A 27,851-nucleotide genomic window follows, 5' to 3' on the forward strand; every position below is an offset into this window, starting at 1 on the left:
CCCGAAAGTTTTCATCGTCTCCACTATAAACCGCCTGGATCAGTTCTAACGAGAAAATCATTTTTCGGCTATTAGTTCAGTTGCAATGGACATTCTGATTGACACATTGCAGCCTAGCTAGCAATTGCGGCGTCCAGGACTTTTTACGGAAGTGAAATACAAGTCATCCACACTCTATGCAGTTACACTGCCCACTTGGATGGCCATTTATCAATTCATTGTGCAAATCACTTCTCAGTGTCTACCCACCACTAAGTCTCGGAGCAACGACGGAACAGGCCGGCCTGGCTCCGGATGCCAGGCATTTCTCACAACTAAAATTCCAAGGCTGCTAAACATCGACACTGACAGAACCTCCCTTACTGGCGTAAATAATCAGCCTGAAGTTATAATTCGCGCGTATCATGATACAAAAAAAAGACACCAGCGAGTAAGTCAGCAGTAGTTGGGGAGCGTTTTCCATGCCTCTTTGTTCCCAGCTCGTAGGAAATCAACCAGGTCAGTCAGACCGGCTTCTTTCGCACTTGATAGACTCTCTTTCGAGTATGAAAGAAGGTCCGGGGCAGACGCCTTCACAGATCCAATCTTTCGGATAGCAAGATCCTGAATGTATTCCAGAATCTCAGGTCGGCCCATTTGGTTTTGATTACAAGCAGCCCAGATGACTTCAACAGCAATATCCTGGGGCCAGCTAGGTGGACGAAGTGGACCTGCTAGAGACATGCGCATCATGACCAGGTGAAGGATGCGAGCACTGTCCTTGGTTTGGCGGACAGCGGCAGCGACCGCACAACTCCTTTGCTCGCAGACGTTATCATTGTTCCACAGAAGCCAGCTAGTCGTCTCGAATCGGTCATGCTGGGCTACGACTAGAAGGGGTGCAACATGGCCAGCTTCGGTGAAATACGGCCAGCATCCGCGCCGCGTAAGCCAGTCAAAAAAAGATGCTGGGCTTGGGTGGTATTGAGCCATCGCAGGCCAAGTGATGTGAGGGAGCGTATGGACAGTAGATACAATATCAATCCCACGGGCTAGCATACGTATAGCCAGATCTTCAGTAGCAAATAAACATACGGAAGCGTAATGTTCATGTTTGAGCACGTTTGACAGATCCAAGTCCGGTTTGGATTCAATCTTCGTCCAGCAGGCTTTGAACAACTCAGAATTAATCACAGACATCTCAAAGATAGACTGCTGCCAGTCATCGGCCATGATGGAGGTAGGTTCAAATATATGCTCAACGCTCATTTCCGATAATAGTTCACAGGCAATATCCACTCTGTTTTCACAAAGTGCGAGGCGAAAATAACTCTGGCCTGCGCTGTTGAAGCCACTTGCAGATATGGCTTTGCTTCGGACAAGCTGTACAAAGCAATCACTTGGGCAACCACAAACAGCAAAAGAAGCCGTATCTAGGAGAAACTGCTTGTCCTGTATGAATTCCAGGCTCGCTGAAGCTTGTTTGAAGTCTTTGTAGATTCCCCAAGAGATTGCCATGATTTCGGATGAGTGCTGAAAGAACATGCGAATTTCATCCCGGGAACTCTCGGGCATCCGTCCATCTTGTTGTAGAATGTTTAGGGCATGAAGGGCCATGTGCGACTCATACGGTTCCGCGTTGAGCAGCTGCTCGTATAGGTGAGCCATGAATTCATAATCAAGGTCATCTGGGGTCTTTGGAGACATAAAAGAGCGGTTCAAAATGGACTGCAAAGATGCTGCAAAAGGGCGATCAATGGGCCCGAAGCTTGGTATGTGGGGGTTATCTGCCGTCGAAAGATCCCAGGCACATCCCGCGCTGAGCACATCATATTCCTCGTGACTTGCTGGCGAAAGCCAAGTCATCGTATCCTTTTCAAGATCGTTCATTGACCCTCCTTGTTCTGAGCCTGCGTCTTTGATCTTTTTATGAAGTCAGATGTCATACCTAGCTATCTTCACTTTCTTGATGGGCCTTACATTTGACATTGCGTCGAACTCACATATGCAGTATGAGGGTATGAGCTGGAGATCGATCATTCATGGAACGAGGGCTACCAATGGGCTGATGGATGATTTATGTAGTGAAAGGATTCCTAATTCAAAAGCAAAGTCGCTGGATCCTGTAACAGATAAAGGCAATCAAAATTACGGCGTAGTAAATGAAAAGGAAGACTAAGACATAGACCAATTTGTCGAAATATTGATTCATTATCATTGCATTTAGAACGTGAAATTGTTGCAAGGCTCAAGCCGATTATATACCTGAGTACGAGAGCCTGAGGCCGGGAAGTTCCAGCACTAACGCGAATACGGCTGGAGCTGAGCAGAAGACATTCAAAGATAAAACACCCGTTATAATTTGATATTCTAAGCATCCTCTTATTTTTCTATTGTTAATGTCTATGTTGAGTCCCCTAGAACAATGAGGAACTGAGCATGTTTGATGAGGCCTAGAAAGTGGGGCAATATCTACTAGCCACATAGATTGAACAAGGGCAAAGGTGATTCATTCAGGAGCATGCTCTAAAGCGCTAGATGCGGAATCAAATTGAAACAGGAATCCTTTCGATATGCACTTAAGCCAGTCTTCTCGATCCAACAACTTTTGACAGCTTAGTATCTTCTCCACATCCTTCTGCGATAAATTCTCCCCATGGATCGAATGTTCATATTTCACATCGATCTCGGTCTTATTCTTCAAAGTGGCACGCAACAATAAGAATGGGGTTTTTTTCGCCCCAGGCCAAGTTTCGACAGATGAAAATAATCCTAGATTGCGGGTAAACCCCGATATATTGCGTAGAAGTTCCGTAGTCAGACGCTTGGTAGTTTCGCATTTCTGAAATATTAGCATATAGAGTTAAAGACAAGCGGAATTTCCTTACTTGTCTAGAGTCCAATACATTTTTGTCAACTTCTCTTTGGACGTGGCGGTCTGTGTTTGGAGGGTGAGGAGGCATCTTGAGTTTAAATTTTGAGATGAGGAATTCGAAGAACAAGGAAAGAACAGGCTGACAGACTGTTGATTGAAAGGATACCCAGAAGCTTTTTTTTAGATATGCTGGTTTCACTCGAGTCCAGCGACTGTAGTAGGTAACATTTTGAGGTAGTAAGTGGCAGAGAGTGGTATATATACAGCGTCAATCAAAATCGCTTTTCGAACCATTCGCAAACTTCCCGGCTAGCGCGATGAAACTCATAACCTGTGACTGGTAATGCCATTCATTTGGTTCTCGCTGCCAATTTAGCAGGCACACTTTCTCAAAAGGGCTGGGAGACAGCACCCAGTTGGAGGATTCTTGAACGGCTAGCTGTGGAATTCATATGCAAGTAGGTTCCTGGTATACAATATATAGTCGATTTTCACAACTGAGTACGATATAAGCGAAGCGTGTGAAAATTGAGTCCATTGGGTCACTTCAACTATCGTCAATGGCAAAATGATATTCTCATTATCCTTGAATATTGCCCTTCTTATCTGATATTCTAATGCTATATTTATTGGTGACCTCACGCAGTCAAGAGGAGCAAGAAGAGTTTAGTTTGGCCGCAACGGGCCACCTGTCGCTGCGGTCGTAGACCGTGGCGTCAGATAGGCCCCGTCCGCGCTCCCTTGAAGGGAGGCAATGTGTCTGTATTGTAGTGGATTCTAAATACACAGGGAAGGTGGGAGGGACAAAATTGACACTTGACTGCCTGAGAGATGACGAGCTACCCGCAGAGGCCATCAACTGACTCTCGTGAGGCAGTTGTAGGAGGAAGAGGCCCTCGGAAATGTCGGTGAGGCTACAGACATGTTGAGGCTATAGGCATTGTGAGGCAACCCCAATAAAACCACTCCCTTTATTCTGAGTGTAAAGTCTACATACAATAGAACAATTCCAATAGCTTTGGAATGGTGTTCGTAACCGTGATCAGGTCTTTTTTGTTGTGATAAACAACCTCCAGTGTGAAGAACTCTTTCCCCATATCGTATTCGGCTTCGTAGATAGGTATCACTTGTAAAGGCGGTTTTTCATTCCATCTAACATTCATTCCGGCAAAACCCCGGGCTGGCTCCACTTTGTGGCCGACCAAAACGGCAATCTGAACAAATTTTCCCAGGTCGCTGCTCAGGAAGTTTGGGGTTGCTAATCCGACAACGGAGTTCTTCCGGCAACAAGTCGATGGGTCGTATTTTCCGTAGAATTTCGATAGCTTTTGTGGCATTTTGGACTTGAGCAAGTGTGATTTGGAGATCGGAATCCCCGTGAGAAAGTCGCCAAGCTTCTAGGAGTTTCGGTGGTATAGTGACCCTAGAGACTATTCAGCTGGCGGCTCATGTCTTGTATGAAGTATTAGTTGATGAAGTTTGCAGACCAATAGCAAATAACTCACCCTGAAGAGTTCTTGGAGCAATAAAATCATGAGAATCCCAATCGTCTTTGTGAAGGAGCTTCACAGTCATTAGAAAAGGCAGGTCTATGATATATATTTCTGTCTATCAACATGATTCCATAACAATATACGCTATTTCGTAGTTGGTACAGTCTCAAGATGGTCGCACACCGGCTATTCAAACGACCATCTGTCGGGCTTACAATGAAAGGTCCAGACCACTCGAGGATATGGCGAAATGAAATTAGCAAGCAATTTAAAAGCGCGGTTGTGACGTATTCATGGACATAGCTTATCCAACTTTTATGAGAAACGCAGTCTTTGATTGAAGCGATGGTAATCCTCGGTGCAGTGGCTTTATGGCCCAATTATGATATCAAGTATTCTAAATTAAATTGCGCTGAAGACAAACATAATCGGGCGTTTTTGAATTCAGCCTGCTAGTCAAGAAGCCCAACCAATAGATATTTTGTTTCTAATTCCAGGCATCTAAGTTTATCAGTAATCGCCATAAAATGCCGCAGCGTCAACGGACGGGAGACATTTCAGACGGCGTACCCTGACGATGACGACCAACATTCACCAGATTAGGACCACTCAGCGACGGGGGTTCGGTTACTACCGTTATGCTCTGGAGGTTAACCTAATTAGGAGCATTCAGCTGGGGTTCCTTGATCTGGTTAGTGTCGTTGGCACGTGTAAATGGAGGATGAAACAAGCCATCCTACCAGAGCAAGCAAGTCCATCCCTGGAAGTGGTCGCACACCGCTGCCATCCTTTGAAAATTGGGCTCCCTAGGTTTATCTTTGAATGTCGAGCGTAAGCCATGAAAAATGCAGAACCAAATACCTTCGTTTGCGATGTAGAACCGGAACGATTGTCAAATCAGCAGGGGGCGCATGACTTTTAAGGTCAAAAACCGGTGGAAATAAGTTGTCTTTTTCAAGGGGTATAGGGAGGTAAAGTGTAAGTTCGGAAGCCAATTGGATAGCCGTGTGATAAGTCTTACACCGCTGTGATGAGACTTACAGAAGCGCCCAGCACGGACCCATAGTCTGGACAAGCCACTTGATTCGCTTGGCTCGTCTCGTGTAGTGTAGGATCACCCTGCAGAGAGAAAGGGGGCCAGGTTGACAACGTAGTTTCACTTGCTACAGGATCTCTTTCCTCTTGTCTGTTCATACAAATTATGGCTCGTCGAATTCCATTTGAGGGCGACGACGCTGCTTATATTCTGTTTCTTGAAACACTGGTTCTTCAGCTTGAAGAGTCTCTTCGCCCGTCACCTCAACAGTCTGCCCCCATTGGAACATCATCGACCCCAGCAGACTACAACGTAGCTTCTGATCAGCACGAGGTCATTGAAAGACCTCGTCGCCGGACACGTGGAGTTCCAGTGGCACGGGAAACCCCAAGCCATGACAGTAGCACACAATCCGCCCCAGAACATCCTAATGAGCCGCGAAGCATACGCAAAGATAGTGGCAGTATCGCAACATTCGATATCATCGAATACAATCCGGAAGTCGCCATTGATCCCAAAAAAAAGGTCAAATCCGCACCGGGTGAGAGCAAGACAGATGTACAGAAGACGCTTTCAAGATTCATCAGCTTCCTCAATGGTCTACCCAAATCGGAAATTTGGGAAAATTGGGTGTCGGCTCTTGATAAAACTCAGCGAAGAAATTTCCTCAAGGCGCTATTACAAATTTGTGGTCCAGATGCATCGAGCTTTGCTTCACCGGGAACAGCGAAAGAGTCGGCAATCATGTCACCCAAGTCGACAGACATTTCAATCTTATCCGAATTCGCTAACTTCATGGTCTCTTTCGGATTGTTGAATCGACAGCTTGCGTGCTTTCTAGATATCTTGTTTGTCTCTCTTTGTACAGTTTTATTGGACAGGACGGAGGAAAAAGACGGCATTTACGCAATTATGCGGAAAGTCCTCGGATCCAATTCTTCAATACAGCTTGCCAAATTTGTTCGTGGCGCAAAATGGGCGAACAGTCTCGTATCGCTCTTGTCAAAAACAAAGTGGGCATCTAGAAGCTGGGACATTCTTTGTGTCGGTATGGAAACCATAACTGTATCATCTTGTCAAGCTAATTCTGCCAAGCCCAGCATCCTCTTAGCTTCTACGCTCGATTCAGCGACTGTTCTGTAAACCCCCAAGAAGTATTGGCGAAACTGGAACTTCATGTCGATGAGAGCTTCATTTTGTCTGAACCCACAGACTCGCCGGCACCCTTTGCTATCCCTTTGATCATAGAACGGGTTTTCAATCACACGAAATCGTGAGTCAAACCTTTCGGCTTTTAAGATACGCGACTGACTGTATCCAGCTTGAAGAGGATTTGCAAATGTCTGGGCTACGAATTATTCTTGGTCAGGTCTTATCAGCCCCTTTTTAAGAACGCCTTGGATCATGGTCAGGTCAGGAAAAGGTCAGCGTTAGCGCCATGCCACACATCGAAAAGACACTGTTCAGATCATTCTTCATCACGATATTGTGAGACTTCATCCAGGTTGCGGAATCGTTGGAACCCAGACTGTGCAGATCACGAAGGCCAAGAGGCTCAGTGTGAATCTATTCGAGGGGTCAATACCACGACTGCAGGCTCTGTTCTACCAGAAGGTATGCCCGGCCAGCTGCCCCGGGTGTTGTTGACACTTTTCATCAACTAATCTTTTTCAGCTCAAGAAGATGATGATTCCGAATTAGAGAATCAATCGCAACCCCCGTCCCGGTCTTATCGATGTGGAAATACACCGACCACTAGCTCTCCTCTGTCATCAGCTCCTGTTGGCCCAGTGAATGTCTCGGCTTTGCAAAAACATACAGCCAGTCAGCCATTCGCAGTGGTCCCCGCCCCAGGTACCAAAGCCCAACTTCCTGGTACAACGGATGCGTTCTTGATGTCGTGCCCCGAGTCGATTGCGGACATGAGGAATGCAACTTTCCTAAGCTCGAAGACACCTGATCATAGTTTAGAGGAACCCGGTCAAGAACGTGCAGTTTTCAACCCATTGGCAAGCGATGCATTGTTTAGCCTCTTCCCGAACCCCCAGCTCGACAACAGCCAGCTGAACAACATCTCGGGGGAGCCCGGCCAAGAAAGTGCAGTTTTCAACCCATTGGCAAGCGATGCATTGTTTAGCCTCTTCCCGAACCCCCAGCTCGACAACAGCCAGCTGAACAACATCTCGGGGGAGCCCGGCCAAGAAAGTGCAGTTTTCAACCCATTGGCAAGCAATGATTTGTTCAGTCCATTTATCAATGCCGGTTTTCGCAGCACCACAACACAAATTGGTCCCAATTCGACTGAGGTCGACTGTGCGACGAGCTGAGTTTTTTTTTGCCTTCATAATCACAAAAGCTGTACGTGATACAAACAGGACGCGGGGTACAAAGCATAGACGGCATTTTAGTCGCTTTGGACAAAGTATTAACAGTGGGAACGGATATGTTTAAAAATACTCTGCTAAGATACCAGTGTCATATGAACTTTCTCCTATATTCGTCTCTGGTAGTCAAAGTAATGCAGTTGCAAAGGCTAAAAAAAATTCGGAAAATTGAACATGAAGGTGAAGCGCCAAATAGTTCTGCGACGTGGATTATGGTAGAGCGATGATCAGGCAGTCTAAATGTGCGTCAAGATCCAACTTCTTCGTGAGCTGAATGTACATGCCTGGTATAAGGACTTCGCCGGCAACCTCCACTTCTCCAGACAGAGGAAAGAATAACAACGTTCGCTTATCGTTTTGGGGTTTTCCAATTGAGGTCTTTCCGCATATGCGAAACAGTAAGGCCAAATGGTACTATTCCAGTTAGCGGCCTTGCCGAAATAGAGTAAATGCTTCTTTTACCTGTATTGTAGCGTATCCCAGCTTCTCCATCAACGGCCGTGCTTTCGCTTCTCGATCTTTGTCCACACATTCCAAAAGATTTTGGCTTCCTTTCTCTTCCTTCATCTCGGCGCTCTGAGAAACCCATGCTGCTAGGCTCTCAAGTTCAGGCAAGGCATCGTCGCTGATTCTGGCTGGCATGACTGAGCGAGGCGGATGAGCAAAAGAGAGCACAACTAGAGGGGGCAGAGCAATAGATTAGCCTTGATCACTTTAGGAAGTTAATAGAGGATCGCGAGAGATCAACCTACATTCAAATGGACTTTCACCAAATAAGGACCATGGAGTCGATGGTTTGCTCGAAATGAAATCTATGAGTATAAGGAAAGCCCACGGCAACGGCGGGGTAAAAGGAAGTGGGATGGATGCATTAGTAACCAGTAGTTCCGGTTACGGAACAATTAATAGCCGTAAGAGCGGGGCATCAGATGTTGAAGCTCGCTTCCAAATCAAGATAAGCTGGAGATGCTTTGGCCTGATTTTTTTTCCATTGGCTATAGCTTTCTCTCTCTAGTTGGCTATTCTGGAAGGGGTACTCACCGAGGAGATTATGGTAGTGGTGCGACGAACAGAGAAGGAGACCAACAAGATTGAGGGGATCATCACGCTCCATTTGGCTAATCATTACCGCTCCGCACGAACTTTCGAACTGTTCGAAGTTCGCGAATTTTGACGATTCGAATCGGATTCGAACTTTGCTTTTCGTGCTTCGAATCTATGGGCGATTCGATTCGTCAAAATTCGCGAATTTCGAACAGGTTCGCGAACCAATGTCTAGTGTTCGAGGTAGTGGCTCCGCTCGTGCTGCCAGCCATAACCTCAACAACTGTGACCGTTGTGTCCATTGGATTCGAATGGTGTTTTTAGTACGGCTTATGATATACATTCAGAGCTCTAAATATATTGAATCAGGTATAGAATTTCACCGTATGTTTGCCAGAAGAAACCATAACTATGTAATTATTCAGACTTCCAACGTGCGGCATCTTTCAGCCTTAATAGAGTCCCAAGGGTCTTGCCTTTCATGGAGAAACATCGAATTCCCAACACATCTCTCCCGCCATTGAATAATCTCTCGATATCTACCTCTGCTGCTGGTATAGCAAGGTGATCTTGTGCTACCTTAGCCATGCAACTGAATTCAAGCCTGTTTGCATTCCACCAGTTTCGTATAAATTCGGTCTGGCTCTGGCTCATATCGAAACCAGTGCTGATTGTCGGAGTATCGAAATACTTATCAATATCAGACTCAGCGGTGTTAGCCTGTGTAGGCTGAAAGGCTTCCAGAAATCGATATTCGAAGCTCTTCCAATTGGTGCTTGTAGTAGTCAATATTGGCTGTTTTGGGGTGGAATACGCTTTCTCCAGAAACGCCCGGATTCGGCCAATGATCCTCTCTCCATCTGGTAACGTTTTGAGCCACTTGGTCTTAATTCGCGGATCCAGAACACTTGCGATATAGTATATGTCGTTGTCTTTGACGCAGTCATGATACTTATCCAGGAGGGTAATTCCATCGGACACAGGAACGGTCATTGCTGGTGAGACCTTCTGCCACTCGCCTCGGCGTTCTTTGATAGCGAGGAGTATAGAGCGGAGCTCTGCAAACATACGCGCTGCCATATGGATTGATGGGCTATCTCGAGAGACGTAGTCGGTATATTCGTTGAAGGGAGCCAGAACTTTCTTGATATCCGAGAGCTGTCTCCAGTCATGAGACGCAAGGCTTCAATATCTGGGTCATCATTGATCGTATCTTCGAGCTGCCGGCGACACTCTTCAGCTCTCACAATCATAACAAAGGTAGAGTTCCAACGAGTATCAACATCGTAGTTGATAGCTTTTGTACAGCCAGGTCGATTATCCCACTTCTGTATTCGCTGAGGGGATCGCATAATCCAAAGGACAATTAGTCGAAGCTTTGCGATCGGCGAAGTAGGAGCGTTGACCGTCTTCCAGCTCCTTTTAGCAACATCATCAAGGAGATCGCAGGCTTCCTTATGTGAACTAGCGCGTAGAGACCTCAATATGGTTTTCATAACCAAGTTCAAGATGTGAGCAAAGCAGCGAATTTGGGAGTTGTGGGTAAATTTCATCGTCCCTTCTCGGATAATGGTCTCGGCGAGGTACTCATCGTACCGCCGAGACAGCTTTTGGTAAAGATATCGGTGTAAAGTATTGTTATTAGACGCGTTGTCAGCTGTAATCGTCATAACTGTATCAGATATATGAAACCTCTTGAGAACCGTCGCAACAATATTAGTAAGGTTCTCCCTAGAGTGGCTGCCTTCGATTTCAACGAACTCAATATAAGCTCGATATTGCTGGAAAGTAGAGGACATCCAGTGGGCATTAATTGCCAGCATTGGCAATGAATTCTGACTTGTCCAACCATCTAGAGATAGCGCGATGGAGGATGCTGAAGACATCAAGATTCGAAATTCACTGTCAAGAGCATCAAGCCGAAGACATAATCGGCGCGACACAGTATCCGCACTTGGTACGGAGTCCTGGAATCCGGCAGACCTCAACATAGCCTTGAATGAAGGCTGTTCGACGCATGTAAATGGTTGGCAGGTTGATACAATCCAATTTAAGACAGCTTCTTCGAATGGGAGCTTCTTTTCCTTGGAAATCCATGAGCTTAACGATCCTTGGCACTCTGAATGGCCGTCCTGGAAGAGCTTGTGGGTGTGCTGCAGGTGTTGTTTCAACGCTGTGGTTGAAGATCGTAGTTTCGACGCAAATCGAAAGAATCGGCAGGTGGATGGCGATACAATACACAGGTGTTTAAGCTCGGACCGCTCCTTATTTCCTAATCTCCATGTACCAGATTCAGGTGTCGTAAGGTAGTATTTCCAAACCCAGCTCCGCTCTTTCGATCTAGTCTCATCTGTCTGCTTGATTTCGACCCTCTCTACCGAGCATTCGACCTGAGATATTGATTGCGAAGGGCGTATGTCCGTATCAAGGTTCGATAAACTCGTAGAAACATTGCTTGGAGCCGTAGGAGGCGTTGAAATCGGCGGAGTCAGCGACTTAAGGGCGGACCGGACCGCCGTCTTCTTTCGAGGAGGCGGAAGTGGTATGTCTTCTGCAAGAAGGCCATACTAATTAAGCGCCGCATAATCGCGTTTATTCTTCCTAGTATTAGGACAGTCAAATGTCGCAGCAAGTGGAGAAGTCATCTGTAACGTTATATTAGTATATCAGGCTTATGTCTTGATCGATTGCTTACCCTCGAGCACCCAGATGTGATGTTTATCTGTAGCTTTTGAACCCGATTTGGACGTTGTTTTTGGTGAAAGCACGTACGCGCGAAGACACTTTTCTTGTGGAGTCTCCGCTAGCCCGATTAGACTACCCATTTACTGTTCATCGAATACGATATACAAATATTGATATTTTGACTCTATATTGATATCTTACGTGTATCTTAGTATAGTATATCAGCTCATATAATTTGAAGCAAACCAGATCACGAATAAGACTGTGGGCGTTTTGAATGAGCTGAGGAGTAGAATATATATATTATTTGGGTGGAGGTTTTGGTCGAAATGTTGCATCTGTTGATACTGCCCTACAGCTTATTCATCTCAAGGCCAAATCGTTTAATTTTACTATTAGACTAAATCTAGCCTACTTACCTCAGTATCCAACTACTAGTTAACTGATAATTAGCTAACTGTATGAGGTGTTGATTGCTGGCTACATATCGTATTGAACGACATGGCGTGATTGACCGCCTTCCCAATAAGGTTTAGAACCAAGATGTTCGCGAACTTCGAATCGAATTCGAATCGGTCTTGAATTCGAATTCGTACGAATCGTTATTTTCAATATTAATTCGAATCGAATCGAATCTGGCAAAAGTTCGATTCGATTCGTGCGGAGCGGTAGAAACCAGCAGGATGACCCACTTTCGGCTTCCAAGACGTGTTCCGATTGGAAGAGAGCGCTGCCGCCCGCCCCAAAATTGGCTGGATTTCTTGGAATTATGATGGCTTGTTCAGATTAGACCTCGCCATATTGCTTTTTTGGGTACCCGAAGGAATACCCGCGAACCCGCCAAGAACCCATTTACCTGTATATTACAGTATTACTGTTGAAATACAACCAATACCAGATATAGAGTGATGTAATCAGGTATATGTTACGTGTATTTTAATCTCTTGGCGGGTTTTGGGTCAAGGGTCGAAACCCAACCCGCCCATTTGGCGAGGTCTACAATGAACTAACTGATGAAAAGCACGTGACGTAGTTGCTCGCGTTATTACTCTCATCATGCTCTAAGACACATCACCTATTGGACACGTCAACTACCCCGCACAGGTTTTGATTTCACCACGGCTGCGCTGATATTAAAGATCAAGTCGGTATTCGTAGCCAATTACGAGCCTTTTGCGCAAGCTGCAAATTTTTTATTATTCACATTTCCATCGACCGTTTAAGAATGGCAAAGTCGCAGCGTTTCGGTGGTAACTTTAGAAGTAAGGCTCACCAACTTAATGGCAATAGAATTTACGGCCCTGTCTACCTTTCTGCACCCAATGAAAAAGGTAGGCACCATCCAAAATCATCGCAAAGTACCTCAAATCCAGGAGCTTCAGGACATATTTACGAAGAGGCCAATGGAATATCGGAACTTGGTAAGAGTGGAGCTCTTGACTGGGATGGTTAGTGACCTTTGTATGTCTGCGGGATCTCACAATATGTTCATATACCACGCCTTAGAGGTCCATTCTCCCAGTGGCACACATCCGATGTACATACTCCCAGATCCATGACGACGATCGTAATTTCTTGGGTCGGTAATTTCTAAGCGCTGGCGTCAGGCGATCTGAGAGGAATTTTAGCATGCACGTCAAGGTAGCTTGAAAGGGCCCATACCTGAAATCCAGCCTCTTGTCACCGCTGACTCGCTACTTTCGGCAGAACCAGATTCAGACGCAAGAACTGTCTGGAACCATAGATCGATGTTGCTGTGGGTTGCCGCGTCGGCTGAAGCGTCTGAGTGTATGACCGTCTGTTCAATCGAGCGGCGGCGAGGCTCTCGTCGTTTACGGTGATCTTGACGTTTCCGAGATCGCGCGGTCGTGCGACCATTCTTCCGCAAAATATGGTACTTTTTGCCTCGTAAGGATTCAACGCTTCGGTCCACGCCGAACTTTTCTCTGTATGCGCCCGGAAGATCTTTCCATGGCAATGCACGGGTTTCATCTAACCATTGCAAAAGGTTCTCTTCTTCTTGCTCCGACCAGCTCAAAATGCCACGTGGAGACATTGTGATTTTTAAATTGATGCCAACAGGACGCTTCTGACTGTTTGTTGAAGAGAGTAGGCTGAGTTTTGAAATACTCGCTAGAGTCAGTCAAAAGAATCATTCACTGGGGAAGTCGATCAAACTTTTTCGAGTCAGAATCTGTTCCATGGATTAGTCTGATGAGCCATTTCGAGGATTCTGCACCTGAGGAGCGCTTGATATCACGGAATTTCACCAGTTTCTGATCCTCAGAAATCCGGTTTTTTTTTTATAAAAAAAAAAGAATTGGCGTCGCTCCTGAGCGATAGTTACCATCATTGTTGAGCATTGCTCATGTTGCACAATTTAATGGAAATGAATGTGTTTCAAGCAATGCTTGCATGTTCACCTTGCATGTTTTTGCATGTTGAAATTCCTTGTTGTACTTTGAATTGTTGAGCTTGTCTGTTGAAGTTGGCTGTTGAAGTTGGCTGTTGAAGTTACCTGTTGAAGTTTACCTGTTGAGCTTTGCCTGTTGATCTTGCCTGTTGAGCTTGCCTGATGAGGTTGCTTGTTGAAGTTACCTGTTGAAGTTTACCTATTGAAGTTACCTGTTGAAGTTTACCTGTTGAAGTGACCCGTTGAAGTTTACCTGTTGAGCTTTGCCTGTTGAAGTTACCTGTTGAAGTTACCTGTTGAGCTTTGCCTGTTGATCTCGCCTGTTGAGCTTGCCTGCTGAGCTTGCCTGTTGAGCTTGTCTGTTGAGCTTTGCCTTTTGAAGTTACCTGTTGAAGTTTACGTGTTGATCTTGCCTGTCGAGTTTTCCTGTTGAAGTTTGATCTGTTGATATCGCCTATTGAAATTCTACATGATAATGTCCCTCGTTCAGCTTTGACCTCATCTAGAACCGTGGAAAGCTCATACTCGCAAATTCCCTGAACCATGTGGCTTTACATATTTTGACGGAGCTCAAAATTCCGAGAGAAATTTTATTGTTGCAGCAGACATCAATCGCCTACTCAGACCTTCCGGACAAACCTTATAAAAGCCGCTCGACTTTTGCTTTGGGTATATTCGCCGTTCTAAAATTTCTCTACCACAAGCATGGTCGGAATTAGAAAGGTTTCCCGATCCGCCAAACACGAAGACTTTCGACGTCGATTAGAGCGCGCTTTATCACTGTCGCCTTCCGATTCGGACAGTGCACAAGGTTCCTCTTCATCGGCAGATTGTGACACTACCGAGATCGAATCTCTTGAGGAGAACAACTTCCCCAGTCTCCAACGTGAGACGGCCCTGGTGGGTAGCATCCCGCATGATGCCACCGAAGACTGGATACAGAGAGAGAATATTGGAGAAAGGCAGAACATTGGAGGAGAATCTCCAACCGCGGACAATCGTGTCATGATTGCCTTCCAGTGTATCTCCGAGTAAGTGTCTGACTCTGCTGTGAAATCAATTCCAACCTCGCTGCTAACCTTACATCTATCAGACTAGACCCCCGAGTGAAGTAAGTCGGAAGTACTTCTAAGAGGCGACACCGCTGATACCATTCTAGGTCGATCCAGAGCTCGCTGAGCACTCTTGCAGATAAGACTGGAACCATTCGCAGTGATCTAGATGATATTGTTCAACGATTGGTAGCCGTGGAGGCAGCCATAGAGACGATAGCTTCGGAAAACCAGAGCACTACCGAGGAGAATGATTGACTGGGTAAATGCGTTGTCACCAATGAGGTTTCGGACTATGATGTGATTGACTTTTTGTAACCAAAGTATTGCTACATTCTGAATGTGACCACTCATCTCCCCTTGTTCCACGGAATCCAGCTGCTTCGCCAAGCCGATTAGAGTTCAAAATAAGATTCCTAAGTATTAGTGGCCTGGAATGTTCAAATTAAAAAACTGCCACCGGTCTAAATCATATCTGGTTTGGGCTGATACGCGCACGGACTATTTGCCACGTGCCAATTAAGCTTTATCGTGCCGGTGTTTCAGTGCAATTCGACCCACTTGATAAAATTGCCCACTCGAAAGCAAGATCTGGAACCCTGCGCGGCCGCCCTGGCAAATAATCGTCGAGATCATTGAGAAAAAAAATCTTTGATGTTACATTCAGTGCTTTGGGTAGATAATTCCAAATCATTTGACCCGTTGCAATTCTTTGACTTGACTTTACTAAAATTGGCTGAGTGGTAGACCATCTAGCGTGCCAGTTGCCAAGGCTTACCGTGATTGGATAAAATATCCGAGCAGCGGAAGATCATCTGCAGCGCATAAAGTTGCGCATAAAGTTAGGAAAGGACGGCGATCACGAACCACCGGGCGGACGTGACGGGCCCCGCTTGGCGGTGAACAGTAATGCTTTAAAAACTCATCTACATATTTACTTTTCGGAAAGTTCTCCATTCAAAACAAGGTATGAATTCGTCAGCAAGATAAAATTGATCGTATTTAAGCTGTAGGCCGACGACGATGATGCGACCATAGGGTACTGGTACTTGTCTGCGTCATAATATCTGACATCAAAACACGGCTCCACTATTCTGGATTGGACCCACAGCTACTTAAGGATCATGACGCATCACATAAGGGAATCAAACACATTGTTTGCCCCAGGCTCTTGCTGATTGCTCGAAGAGGGATTGCCCGATTCGGTGAATCCGGGAAGTGAATCGTGTCCCAAAGATCCCAGCGGGCCGTACTGCTCCGCCCAATTACCGTGGATCACTCCAGAGCCGGGTAGATAGGATGCTAGTCTGCGGTTCTGAAGAGCGTCGATCGCGTTCCAGTATCGCGTGGTCGCGGACACTAGCTCGCCATGTGTTTGATGCAATATCGGTTGAACGTCATTCCACGGGACGTTATCCTGTGTCGAAGAATTCAACAATTCCACCTGCTGCTGGAGTTGACGAGTTTCGTTCTGAAGTCTTTTGTTCTCAGCCAGAGCGGCTTCTTTGAGCGCAATAGCTTGCTGCAATTTCGAACTCCCTTCAGCTTCGGTGGCTTGTATTTTCTGCAACAACTGAGACTCGTAGGCCTTTTGGTCATTTTTCTCCGCAAGGGCCAATTGGAGCTCCCGACCAATTTTGTCCATCTCATCAAAGCACTTCGCATGGATAGCCTTAGACTCCTTCTTCCGGTCACTCTTTGACACAAGATGTCCCTAAATAACATGATCAGCCGAAAGCGCATGGTATCAGCAGTATTGAGCATCGTGAAGGGTGATTCTAGAATCGAGAAATCGAAAACGACCACAATCAACTTACTAGGACTTTGGATGGCTTCGTGACTGAACGCAGAGAAGAGCAGTCTGCATGAGACTCAGAGACCCCCGACGAAGCAGGGCTGGGAGAATTGATGCGGGACCTCGCACGCGTCACTCTTGACCTGCTTCTGATATCTAACTTCTTTGGGGTGGAGCTTGATTGTTTTGCCATGCTATCTTTTGACAGGCGTGTTTTGGTAGAAGAGTGAAAGAAGAATGTTTTTCTGCACCAAAGATTGGGAAATAGTACCTTATAATACGAGAAGAGTCCATTGGGAGATGATCTGCAACGAAGCACAATAATATGTGTCCCTGCCAGGAAAGCTCGGTTTCAGTTTTCCGAGTCCAGAGTTCCAAATATGCGTCTACACCGGCACTCCAAAATGCGTAAGCGTGAGAGAATCTATTGCAACACATCCACTTATCACATGCAACTGGACATGATGCATTTGTTGATGTACTAAGAGAGACTCGCACGAAAATCAATGCTGCGTACATGAATGTAAAGGTCTCCAAAGGATCCCCAGAAAGAGATTGTCTATACACAGAATATGAAACTTGCTGCATTGTAAAGTCAGACCATCGACCGTCAAAAAGAGACTGCATACTGTAATGTTTTTGCTTCAAGCATAGCTCATACCAGATCAAAATGCACGTGGGTAAGATTGAATTCCACGTTCTTGCCATAGCCACTTGCCTTGGTACAGTGCATGGCTCAAATCCTAATTTCTCTGTGACTCAAGGCCACTAAGCACACACTTTGAGAGCGCAAAGCACAAGACTACCAGTGTTGCTCCCAAATGCCTTGAAGGTGATTCGTGATCCACTTCTTAACGGATCCCACATAGGGGAGAACTTCTCCACTTCTCTATTACCCGGGTGGCCGTTCTGTCGATCCAGTCGAGGGAAAGATCTAGAAGCTATCTTCCCTGCATCGAATCTTCTTCCAATACCTTACTTGTCCACTCGATGGTTCATCCTTTAGGTCCGAGTGTATCATGGTCTAGAACCATATCTCACTCAGGGTCATGCATGCTTGGCAGGACAAAATAGGCTTACATGAATAAGTTGGAAACAAATCAGACCCCGATTGGCTTCTAAACCCGTCAGGGTCGGCGTTGTAGGCCAGACAACTCTGGTGTATCCAAACTTTATTTGAAATGCCGCTGGTGTCTCTATTGTGGGATATGCTTCTGCCTGTGATTGTGACCTTTCCTGCACCGGTAAATTGCCTTAGGATAGTCGATCGAAAAGGTGCGAATACATTACGGGACAGCTCATCAGGAATACCTGTTTCTATCAAGAAGGTATATATAACCCGAACATTCTCAATTACAAAGAAGTTTTCCTCAAAATCAATTTCCAGATCACCGACACAGGGACGATCGCGTTCTCCTCGCCTTAAGCTGTTCTCTCCGACCGGTCGTTTCCATGGGTTGACAAGAGAGTCGCTCACAGCCCCACTCGAAAACTATGGAAGCTGAGAATCTTACTTGTTCTTTCTAACTTTTTGATCAGCATCCAAACTTCCAGGTTCATGACAGAATTCCATTGTCTGGTTGACCGAGAAAACGGATCGAGGCTAATCTCGCCTAGTGTTCGTCAAAGCTTCTACGTTATCAATGAGTCTGCGACCCATCGAGCCATGCCTTGACCCAATAAGATCTGAACAGCTCCTTGAGTCATTCCAAGGAGCCCCCGACTACCACGTCATGATCGCATTGCCAGAGGATCACGATCACATGTTTACGCAGTAGTCTTTAAAAATTGTCTACCCACCGTGTCCACCTCAGAGCTCTCGAATTTTTTACGTTCGGAACAAGTCTTTAGTCATCATGGACACGATCATTAGCAGCCTGCCACCAGACGTTGGGGCTATCCTGATGAAAAATGTCTCAATCATCCAGGTCGTGTCCATGTTTGCGATCGGCGCATACAATGCCTTCGAAACGGCAATTGTCACCTTCGATACATTCAAGCGCTACAGCGGTCTCTATTTCTGGAGCATGCAAGTCGCGCCTTGGGGCATTCTTGTTCATGCACTGCCTGCTATGGCTCGGTTTGTCTCTCAAGCATCTAACCTTTCTACGTCTATCCCTTTCATCATCGGGTGGTACGCCATGGTCACTGGTCAGGCGGTCGTGCTCTATTCCCGTCTGGATCTCGTTGTCCGCCACATGGAAAAAGTGCGGTGGGTGCTGTGGATGATCGTCGGGAACTTTTTCATTCTTCACATCCCCATGACCGTCCTGTTCTTTGGCCTGAACCAAGGCGACGCACGCTTCGCTCGTCCCGCCGCGATATACGATCGCATCCAGGTCACCGGCTTCTGCGTGCAGGAATTCATCATCTGCGGCATTTACATCTACGAAGCAATCCGAATTCTCAAGCCTATGATTCAGACCCGAGGTCGCAATGGGCGGAATGCCATCATCCATCTGCTCTGGATCAACATCATTGTCGTCCTGTTGAATATGCTGCTTCTTCTTACCGAGTTCAAGCTGCATTACATTCAAGTGAGCTTCAAGACCGTGGTGTACAGCATCAAGCTGAAGTTGGAGTTCTCCGTGTTTAATCGTCTCCGGTCGTTGACAAGCACGCAACCCATTCTATCTCAGAATGAGCCCGAAGACTGGCGCAGACCAAGCAAGACAAGTCTGCTCGACAAAATATTTCCATGGGTATCTGTCACCCCGGATAGAAGTGTGAGATCTGAGGCTGGTCAGAGAGAAGCGTCACGAGGCGCGTGTACAGATTTGACTGAGGGTAGCGTATGCCCTGGAAGCACCTCGTCCATATGGCTCTCTCAGAATCCCTCTATCACTCCTCACACGGGCTCATCAGACAGTCTGCCCACGCTAGAATTGAGTCTATCTCGATTATTACCCAGATTGGACGTTTGAATACCTCACCAAGGAATGAATGCTTGTTCTGTTTGAGCTCGCTACCTGGGAGAAGCGGGTGGGTGGTCCATAAAAGACGAAAATGATTCAAGTATGGCTGAGGAAGCCGGCGAGAGCTCCATTCCAGAGAGGACTTCGTTATTTGTCTTTTAGATGATAGGATTGGTGCATCAATTATGAGTATTGGCGAAAATAGTGATTTAACAGCTAGATTAAGTGGAGGATTTATGACATTTCGATACAATATGACCATGAAAGGCCAGGAATGACAACAAAGAATGTTCAGATATAACTTATTATTCCGCCCATTGAGTGTACGCCAATTGGTATTATCTTCGTTATTGATGAGGCACTTCTTGTCTCTTGTGGGCTCTGATCAAAGTATTCATATATTTGCCACCAATTTATGCGATGCTACAGCCAGTAGCATCCATTCAAACCAGCTGAGCGTCTGCGCAACGCGACAAGTCTCACCAGGCCTCACTACGGCACTGAGATGGCTTCTTTGATCGCCAGTTGAGACTGCATAGAATGTAGTCGGTTGGCTTTCGTCGATCAATCCATTTGCTTCGTTTCGGTATTGAGCTGCCAAGGTCTGTAGTTGTCTCACTGATGCCCTCACTAAAAGCCGGCTCCTCACTCAACTGTTTAGATGTGTCAAATACTTCAACAGTCTTTGAACTTGAGAATAAGTGAATAGACGTACAGTAGCACTTTCGCCACTGTTGATTATTGTGATGCAAGAAACCACCAAACGTCGGCTTGCCATTTTTTTGTCAAGTATAAATGATGCAGCTCTACATGGAAAGTGGGATTCTTCTTGCAGTAAGTTACACCAGCAAGAGACGGGCCCAATATGGAAAAGTATCACCCCTCCAGTGTCTGGCATTGTGCAATCTTGTCTCTTATCAGTCTTTTTGGATTGTCTTACTTCTCTGTTCTTCTTGCACAGATTTTCCTATTTCATTGTTCTTCGTTCGGAAATGAGATCCTCAAAACCCTCTCTATGATCGTCTTCTGCGCCGGCGTCATGATTTGGTGCTTGTTGACCTTACTCGTTCAAGTTTCGTCCACCTTTCGCAGAAGTCATGGAACGGCGTGTCGGATATCGGAATTTGAGCTTGGAACTGTACTACTCCTTATTTGGACGAGCACTCTGCCAACAGTCATTCTTCTCTTTGAGTCCCAGCCCTCAATTCAACTAGGATATGCAGTCATCACCACCATTGCATTTCTTGGGAGTGTCTTGGACCTTCTCACGTTCGACTCGGATATATCGGGAGCTCGATTCCGATTCCCCTACCACTGCGTCTCTCTCGGTTTACTCTGTTTGGCTCCTGCGGTTCAGGCTTTGGCCGAGATTCGACCTGCATTTCCAACACTAGCTACCGAGTTTATCTACATGGTCATGAGGAACTGTCTTGGGGCTGCAATTTATCTGATCGGCCCTTTGGAGCGACTCAATATTATGCCTAGCTTGCAGCCCAGCCTTTGTATGATGCACCTGTTCCTTGTTTACAGCCTAGTCAGTTACTCGAGGGCCTTGATGCATGTCGGACTTTGATCCTCGAAATATGCGGGTAGAGGCTATTTGTGCAAGATGAGAACGAATGTGCTTGGGGAGTTCTTTCATGTGAGTACGGACATGCACAAGAGAAAAGAAGACGTCGGCGTATTTGTTTCTCGCCTGTTTCCAGAAATCAACATAAATTCAAGACATTGTGCCAGGAAATGATGCGGTGAGTGTTAAACTCGGTGTAAAAAAATAAATATATACAGTTCGTTTAGAGTGTCTGCCAGTATATCCCTACTGACCTTCAATAGTCCTCGGAAGAGAATGTCCTACATTGAGCCCACCTGTCAGAGTATCACCAGTTATGCTTGAGAAGAGACAAACCAATTTTATTGGAAAGTAAATTGCATTACCGGATTGGGGCAACGCTTGTTATACGTAGAGTGTCCCAAAACAAGACATAGTCTTGTGAATTTTGGTCCAGAAAGCAAGTAGTCAATTTATCGGCTTCATTTTCAAGCAGATACGTTGAAGTGTCTGACATTTCGGGTTGCTCTCTGATTTTGAGGAATAAGCACACCTATGATGTGCGCAGCAGTTTTATGTATGGTCCCGTATGCATTGCTGCTCAAGTGGCCGATAAATAGTATTCATTGTCAAGGCACAGGCTCTCGGCAAATTTGACGCGTTCAATTTCCGACGGCTTGCCTTTGAAAGACTGACTCGCAGTCGAAGAAGAATTTCGTGGCCAGTTCGTGCCTTCTGGTGGGTTTTCCGATCTGATTTGGAGAAGCATTAAATGTTGGCAACCTCATCTTGTAGCGATTGGGCGAACAAAGACCGTTTGGCGTGTCATTGATGTATAAAATGAAATGCCCAATTCCTCTTTTAAAAGCTTGCTTCTTTGTCTTCCGCAAAATACCGCAATCTCACACATACCACGCCTGCTCTGATCATGTCAGTCAGACAATTAGAAGAGCACATGATATTTGACTTCGACACTATCAAAGCTCAATCCCAACCACCACTCACAGACCCTGAATCCCTCGCTTGCAAAAATTCTAAGTCCCCCAGCGCTGAGCGAAAAAGGCCTGTGAATCACCATTTCAGCCCGAAAACCGTCACAGGCCCCATAAAGAGCCTTTGTCTACCACGCTTGCATAGACTTGACGATATTACATCGGTCCTGATTGTTCGACACGAGTCCCCGTGGGACACCTATCAGCAAGCCATCTCATACGACATCGCAGGCGAGGTGATTATTGTCTGTCGTCGCACCCGCCCATCTCGTGTGGTGGCTATCAGGAAATACCAAAGGCAAGATGCTCGCAGCTTGCTTGATAGATTCGGGCGACTGGAACACGCCAATATCCTTTCGTTCTATGAATGTTACATCGATGGGGATTCCGCGTTCTTCTTAGTTGCCGACCTACCGCTGACTCTCGCGCATGTCGTTGATTGCTCGGACTTGTATCCTAGTGAGGCGGAACTGGGATCGATCATGTGTCAAATCTGTCCATCGTAATCGTTTCGATAAGCTATGCTAACTTTGTCAGATTCTCGATGGCATGTGCTATCTAGCTGCTTTTCGCCTTGTTCATCAGTCTTTGGTCTGTTCCAACATACTACTCGGGCTTGATGGGGTCATCAAAATTGGTCAGTCAAGGCCCTTCCGTGGGGGATCTGGCTAACGAGCTGCAGCTGGCCCGGAACATTGCGTGGACTGCGTAACAAGTCAGTCCGAAGCCGCATGTATCGCCGCCATACCGCCAATCATGATGCTGCTCATGCAAAAGTGTGACAAAGGGGATGGCGCTATTGGTGTCGACGACCTAGAACGCTGGCCAATTGAGTCCGCCGCCGTAGACTTCTTGTCCGCTTCTGGAGCGACAGCATCGATGGATGTTTTGAAAATGGTATGTCATTTTGCGCAGGCTCGGAACTTGCTAATTCTTATCAGCATCCGTTGATCACAGCCCGACGCCGTCCTGCTGCTGATCTCGTGTTACTTGCAAGAGCGGCTCTACTTTCGACTCGGGTGAATTGCACGTACCACCGTGAACAGAAGTTGATTTAGTTTATGGTAGGTATTCAATCTTAGACTTCTATCAAATCAATTTGACCAGCTTCATGCCTTTTGTATTGCCATTAGCACTAGTCGCCTATCATCAAGCTTGGATAACAGAACCAGTGAACAGGCGGTGGATTGAAAAAGGCGACATGTGCGAAACAAGTGGCACCTCCGTCTTGTCAACTTGCTGACTGAATCTTCGATCAAAAAGTAATCTGGCACACCTTTCTAATTCAACATAAGCTTTCTGCCAAGTTTCTTCCAAATTCATCCAAATGATTTGCCATCTTGATTCAATTTCAATCAGAATTAACCGGCACATTCAAACTCCATTCCCTCACATCGCCCGGCTTCAGAAGCACTTCGAACAGCAGCATTCATGATCTTCGTTGCCTGCACTTGCTCTTAATGACCGCGCAAGTCGTGTATGATGAACCGGACAAAGAACATAATGATCACTAGAGAACCGAAAGCAACCTGCCCTACGGCCCCGTAATATATGATCTAGTAGTATGGAAAGTGGCCGTGGCTGTTAAACAGCTCAAACGAGGATTGATAGCCGTGGACGCAGCTGGCGACATATCCACCCACGGAGAGTACTCTCAGGCCCAGCGTGACTTGAAGGCATTCGAAATAAAGCCGAAATTTGCAGTCCCGATGCAGCCACCTCGGGTGGATCGCAAGGACAATACCGAAGATGGAGAGCGACGCTGACATTAGGGCCAGAATAACCGAGACATCGAGAACCCTTTGCATGAGACGTTGAAATGCAAGGTCCAGTAGAGCGTCATTGACATTGATGAGGTCTGATTTTGCATCGTCCCGCAGGACGATCGCGAAGCGAGAAATGGCCGAGTTGAGACTTGCAAGAGCCAGCCACAGCATAGCGGGGACAAGATTTGTAAGGCGCATGCAAATGGTGGTACTGTAGTCCTAGTATTCGGAGTCATATCGAGGACAAAGGACGCGGTGCGGCTGGTAGTGGAAGGATAAGACGGGCTTTTGGGGATGACTTGAGCAAAGTAATGTGGAGAAAATGAGAGGTGTCTTCGGGCGTAGTTTTTGGTCTTGAATAGTGCGTCATGAACTCGACTTAGCCCGATGTCGAGCCGAGCCAAATGGTCATTAAATTATGTGCTATTGTGGTGGGGATGTGCATGAACATTCTTTCTATGAATACTGGCCCTCATACCTTTGAAAACACAGAGAGGGTATCATCTACGGAATAGCTCCCCAGGTCGTCACACCTGTTTCCAGGACCTATTTTTCTACTTTTGTCTGCCAATGCAGAGGAACGTGACTTTTCTCAGCATATTTATCCTTCCAGCCCACTCCAACATGACAATCATTTTGCTCCTAGACTACTCTAGCAGTCTTTAATGAGTGGGCTGACTTTCCCTTAGATAGCACGGCGGGATTAAAGTGTCTGGTGAATCCCGACGTTACGGCTGACATTTCTATGAAGACGACATCATCACCAGTGAAAGAGCAGGTCAATTCTGACTACAGAGAGGCACTGGCCACATGCTGGCTCGCTACTAGAGAAAGCAAGACCTTCATTCTAGTGATCTCAACGCTCAACTTGCCAACATGTTGAGCCTGAAAGATCACGTATCAACATACTGATGAGGAATGGGGTTGTTGATTTTGAAAACAATTACTGTTCAGTCAGCATTTGGTTCGAGAGAGGACTCTGACGCGATTGATTTTTTCCAACACTTGGCTAACACATCATCTACAAAAGATCATAGCTGATTCTCTCTGTTCTCCATCCGCGATCATCAATGAAACACTGATTGTCCAATTCCACCGTCATCTAGAGGTGAATACAAGATCCGAGCACGGCAGTCTTGCATCTCCTCGCTTACATGATGCGGACACACGAGATTCATGCACGCTTCGATTGGAGGCAAAGATGCGAGTTAGACCCCGTTTCATCCCCTCTGCATGAATAGTGACGATACTGATCATCCAAACCGTTTGACATCTAGTACCTCGACTGCCCAGAATCCCTCCGTCCCAAGATCGCCCTATATCTACTCAAAGACTGAAGAGCTTGTCTGGAAGTGGGAACAGCTGAAGCTTTGCGGACAGAGTATCAATAGCACGCTACAATGTGCTACCTTACCCAAACACCTGTGGTCAACAAGCCAGACAAAAATGGTGTCCTTATTTCGGTTGAATTCGGTGTGACTACAGTCCTTCCACTAGCCAAAGTGACCAGCCTGCAGTCCTCGGATTATCACTTGGGTATTTCCTGCGTGCCCAATGAGAAGGACAGGAGGCTCATCATTCTTGGGGCCGCAGGAACGAAAAATATCTCAAGCATCAGAAAATTGGCGCTCCGATTGTGGAACCCCGTGGCAACTGCTCCTCCCCCGGCTCTGTATAGCTGGTCCACCGAATATTGGGTGTCGGATTCGGTCGTGGTCGATGCTAGGTCGATCGAGGGCGCAGAGTTGATGAGGGAAGCAGCACAGGCAGGGCGAAGAGCCGCCAAGGCATACGTCTGCATTGGCCTTCCCGCAATCGCCTTCGGCCCCTTGTTCAATACACTGGTGACAGCATGCAACGTGAATGCAGCCTGCTTCAATCTCGCCATAGGATATATCTGGATGGCGGCAGCCGTTGATCCGACGAGACTTGAGGTGGAAGGAGAGGCTGGCTCTGGGTTCTTTGACAATTTGTTTCTGTCGATGATCAATGATGAGACTCAAGGGTCAATGCTCATCGAGGCAAAGCTCAGTTTTTGGCTCGGAGGCACTTCGCGGATGAAAGCTTGTGTCCTCACCGAGCTGTTGGAGATGAGAGACATCCGCACCACGTCAACTCACAGACCCATCGCGCGATCGTGATCATGTCGGCCAATCAGATCTAGCTGTTTGCACTGTTCATAACGCCATTTAGAAGATGGACCTTGTAGCTATGCGGCCGTGGGGTACACACAACAATCTTGAATGCGCGTTTCCATTCTGTATGTTTCTTATGCCACAAAGAATGACCAGTCCTGTCGAGTTTTCGCAGACTCCGTGGAAGTGTTGATGTGACAAATCTACAAGCTTACATGCTGAACCAAGCAGATACAGGTTCTCGTGGGCAAAGTGTATTCAATATCGAGCCTCCATCAATCGAGTATCCTTCAATCGAGTATCCATCAATCGAGTGAACGAGTTTCAACATATGCAGTTATCCTTTTAATCTGTTAAACAGCGATGCATGTGGAACCAGTTATGGCTCGCAATACTAAACACTATGGCTTCACCACTCAACTCACCACTTCCTTCACCAGAGATACCGCGAGGAAAGATCGTCCCAAGGTCATATAAATCGTCGGCTGCCCACCAGAAAGAACTCCAGTCTAGTCACTCCATTTGACACCACAAACTCTGTTGGCATGGACCCAGGGAGCTCTATCAGCGATGAAGCAAGCAAACAACTTCACGGTGAGCTCCGACAAATCTCAGATACTCTTTCCGCCGGCATCGCAGATCAGCCGACACAGCAGACCGTTGTCTTCGGAATCTCCCCTGCATACGTGAAGGACTGGGATACGACCGATGCCTTCCGCGAGCTATATCAAAACTGGTACGTACCGAGCCGCCCGCTGGGAGATTTGCTGACACCGAGTAGGAGAGATGCCATTCTGGAAACATTCCAGCTAGACCGCCGCGACTTGAAGCTATCTTTTCACGACGATGACGATCACTTCGCCATCATAGGCTCGTCGGCCCCGAAAGATCACGCGGACCCCCTCGCTCGAGGATTCATCAAGTACGAGAAACACACCGGTCGAGTTACCCTCGCCAATGCATGCGCCCAGCTGCCCATCGAGTCTCTCGTCATGGGACACTCGACCAGAGACAGAGACAACCGACTGAGTGGCTCGCACGGAGATGGTCTCAAACTGGCTGCGTTGGTCATGAATCGACAGCAGTTTCAAATGAGCATCGCCGCAAGTCACTGCAATTGGAAGTTCGGGCTGCAAGGGCCGCAGCAGTCTCTTCGCTGCGTCATCACGGCGGCACGTAAGATATCTCACAGCGACTGGCCAGCAGCCGCGGATGATATGGCTAACTTGCGCCCCCGTATAGAACGAGATGTCACCGTGATGATAGGCGCGGGTCGGGGCAATCAAAGCCGACCGGTGTCACCCAAGACCTTCCTGCGATGGTTACGGGTCACACTTGACATGCACGGACTCATCTCCGCCATGTCGATGGTACAGACCCCCCAGGGAGATTTACTGCTCGATCCCAAATACTCTGGTAAGCTGTTCCTGCATGGGGTCCGGCTCGCCATGCATCCTGCTGGCGGCAAGGTTTTCAAGTACGGCTACAACTTCGCGTGTGGGAAGTTTAGCCGAGACAGACAAGGACTGATCAGCCAGCTTGACCTGGCGGACCTCGTACGACAGATCTGGGAGTATGCGTTATCCTTGCGTGAGACAGACCTACTCCCAAGCTATGTCAACCTCCTCCGGAAGTATCCGTACTTCGGCGATGTGGACCAAGCAGAAAGACTGATAGAGCCATCGACCAAGACCCGCATTTGGGAGCATATGCTGCGTGCTTCAAGGAAGAAGCTCTT

The 27,851-nt window shown here is 46.8% G+C and overlaps 12 protein-coding genes across 12 annotated transcripts; 5 read left to right on the forward strand and 7 right to left on the reverse strand.

The window, feature by feature from the left end:
* Positions 1-435: 435 nt before the first annotated feature.
* Positions 436-1,845, reverse strand: N7520_001602 (uncharacterized protein; the record flags this gene model as incomplete). Its single annotated transcript, XM_057135537.1, has 1 exon — positions 436-1,845. The coding sequence occupies one exon, from the start codon at positions 1,843-1,845 to the stop codon at positions 436-438; it is 1,410 nt and encodes a 469-aa protein (XP_057001473.1).
* A 3,703-nt stretch (positions 1,846-5,548) lies between these two features.
* N7520_001603 (uncharacterized protein) lies at positions 5,549-7,710 on the forward strand (the record flags this gene model as incomplete). The annotated part of the gene is made up of 4 exons (XM_057135538.1): positions 5,549-6,431; positions 6,479-6,656; positions 6,888-6,997; positions 7,058-7,710. 4 exons carry the CDS (start codon positions 5,549-5,551, stop codon positions 7,708-7,710), a joined length of 1,824 nt encoding a protein of 607 aa, XP_057001474.1.
* Positions 7,711-7,977: 267 nt separating this feature from the next.
* N7520_001604 (uncharacterized protein) lies at positions 7,978-8,409 on the reverse strand (the record flags this gene model as incomplete). Its single annotated transcript, XM_057135539.1, has 2 exons — positions 7,978-8,181; positions 8,230-8,409. The coding sequence occupies 2 exons, from the start codon at positions 8,407-8,409 to the stop codon at positions 7,978-7,980; spliced, it is 384 nt and encodes a 127-aa protein (XP_057001475.1).
* An 819-nt stretch (positions 8,410-9,228) lies between these two features.
* Positions 9,229-9,891, reverse strand: N7520_001605 (HAT dimerization; the record flags this gene model as incomplete). Its single annotated transcript, XM_057135540.1, has 1 exon — positions 9,229-9,891. The coding sequence occupies one exon, from the start codon at positions 9,889-9,891 to the stop codon at positions 9,229-9,231; it is 663 nt and encodes a 220-aa protein (XP_057001476.1).
* Positions 9,892-12,998: 3,107 nt separating this feature from the next.
* Positions 12,999-13,552, reverse strand: N7520_001606 (uncharacterized protein; the record flags this gene model as incomplete). Its single annotated transcript, XM_057135541.1, has 2 exons — positions 12,999-13,108; positions 13,159-13,552. 2 exons carry the CDS (start codon positions 13,550-13,552, stop codon positions 12,999-13,001), a joined length of 504 nt encoding a protein of 167 aa, XP_057001477.1.
* Positions 13,553-14,614: 1,062 nt separating this feature from the next.
* On the forward strand, positions 14,615-15,219 carry N7520_001607 (uncharacterized protein; the record flags this gene model as incomplete). The annotated part of the gene is made up of 3 exons (XM_057135542.1): positions 14,615-14,940; positions 15,003-15,020; positions 15,069-15,219. The coding sequence occupies 3 exons, from the start codon at positions 14,615-14,617 to the stop codon at positions 15,217-15,219; spliced, it is 495 nt and encodes a 164-aa protein (XP_057001478.1).
* Positions 15,220-16,093: 874 nt separating this feature from the next.
* On the reverse strand, positions 16,094-16,949 carry N7520_001608 (uncharacterized protein; the record flags this gene model as incomplete). The annotated part of the gene is made up of 2 exons (XM_057135543.1): positions 16,094-16,675; positions 16,779-16,949. The coding sequence occupies 2 exons, from the start codon at positions 16,947-16,949 to the stop codon at positions 16,094-16,096; spliced, it is 753 nt and encodes a 250-aa protein (XP_057001479.1).
* Positions 16,950-18,612: 1,663 nt separating this feature from the next.
* On the forward strand, positions 18,613-19,680 carry N7520_001609 (uncharacterized protein; the record flags this gene model as incomplete). Its single annotated transcript, XM_057135544.1, has 1 exon — positions 18,613-19,680. The coding sequence occupies one exon, from the start codon at positions 18,613-18,615 to the stop codon at positions 19,678-19,680; it is 1,068 nt and encodes a 355-aa protein (XP_057001480.1).
* A 470-nt stretch (positions 19,681-20,150) lies between these two features.
* On the reverse strand, positions 20,151-20,449 carry N7520_001610 (uncharacterized protein; the record flags this gene model as incomplete). The annotated part of the gene is made up of 2 exons (XM_057135545.1): positions 20,151-20,324; positions 20,387-20,449. 2 exons carry the CDS (start codon positions 20,447-20,449, stop codon positions 20,151-20,153), a joined length of 237 nt encoding a protein of 78 aa, XP_057001481.1.
* Positions 20,450-22,148: 1,699 nt separating this feature from the next.
* On the forward strand, positions 22,149-23,270 carry N7520_001611 (uncharacterized protein; the record flags this gene model as incomplete). Its single annotated transcript, XM_057135546.1, has 4 exons — positions 22,149-22,698; positions 22,775-22,849; positions 22,895-23,109; positions 23,154-23,270. The coding sequence occupies 4 exons, from the start codon at positions 22,149-22,151 to the stop codon at positions 23,268-23,270; spliced, it is 957 nt and encodes a 318-aa protein (XP_057001482.1).
* Positions 23,271-23,768: 498 nt separating this feature from the next.
* N7520_001612 (uncharacterized protein) lies at positions 23,769-24,176 on the reverse strand (the record flags this gene model as incomplete). Its single annotated transcript, XM_057135547.1, has 1 exon — positions 23,769-24,176. One exon carries the CDS (start codon positions 24,174-24,176, stop codon positions 23,769-23,771), a length of 408 nt encoding a protein of 135 aa, XP_057001483.1.
* A 1,202-nt stretch (positions 24,177-25,378) lies between these two features.
* N7520_001613 (uncharacterized protein) lies at positions 25,379-26,119 on the forward strand (the record flags this gene model as incomplete). Its single annotated transcript, XM_057135548.1, has 1 exon — positions 25,379-26,119. One exon carries the CDS (start codon positions 25,379-25,381, stop codon positions 26,117-26,119), a length of 741 nt encoding a protein of 246 aa, XP_057001484.1.
* Between the last annotated feature and the right edge of the window lie 1,732 nt (positions 26,120-27,851).

The sequence above is a fragment of the Penicillium odoratum genome, assembly GCF_028828045.1.
Source record: "Penicillium odoratum strain IBT 22623 chromosome Unknown utg000001l_segment0_segment0, whole genome shotgun sequence".
In the NCBI taxonomy this organism is placed as follows: Eukaryota; Fungi; Ascomycota; class Eurotiomycetes; order Eurotiales; family Aspergillaceae; genus Penicillium; species Penicillium odoratum.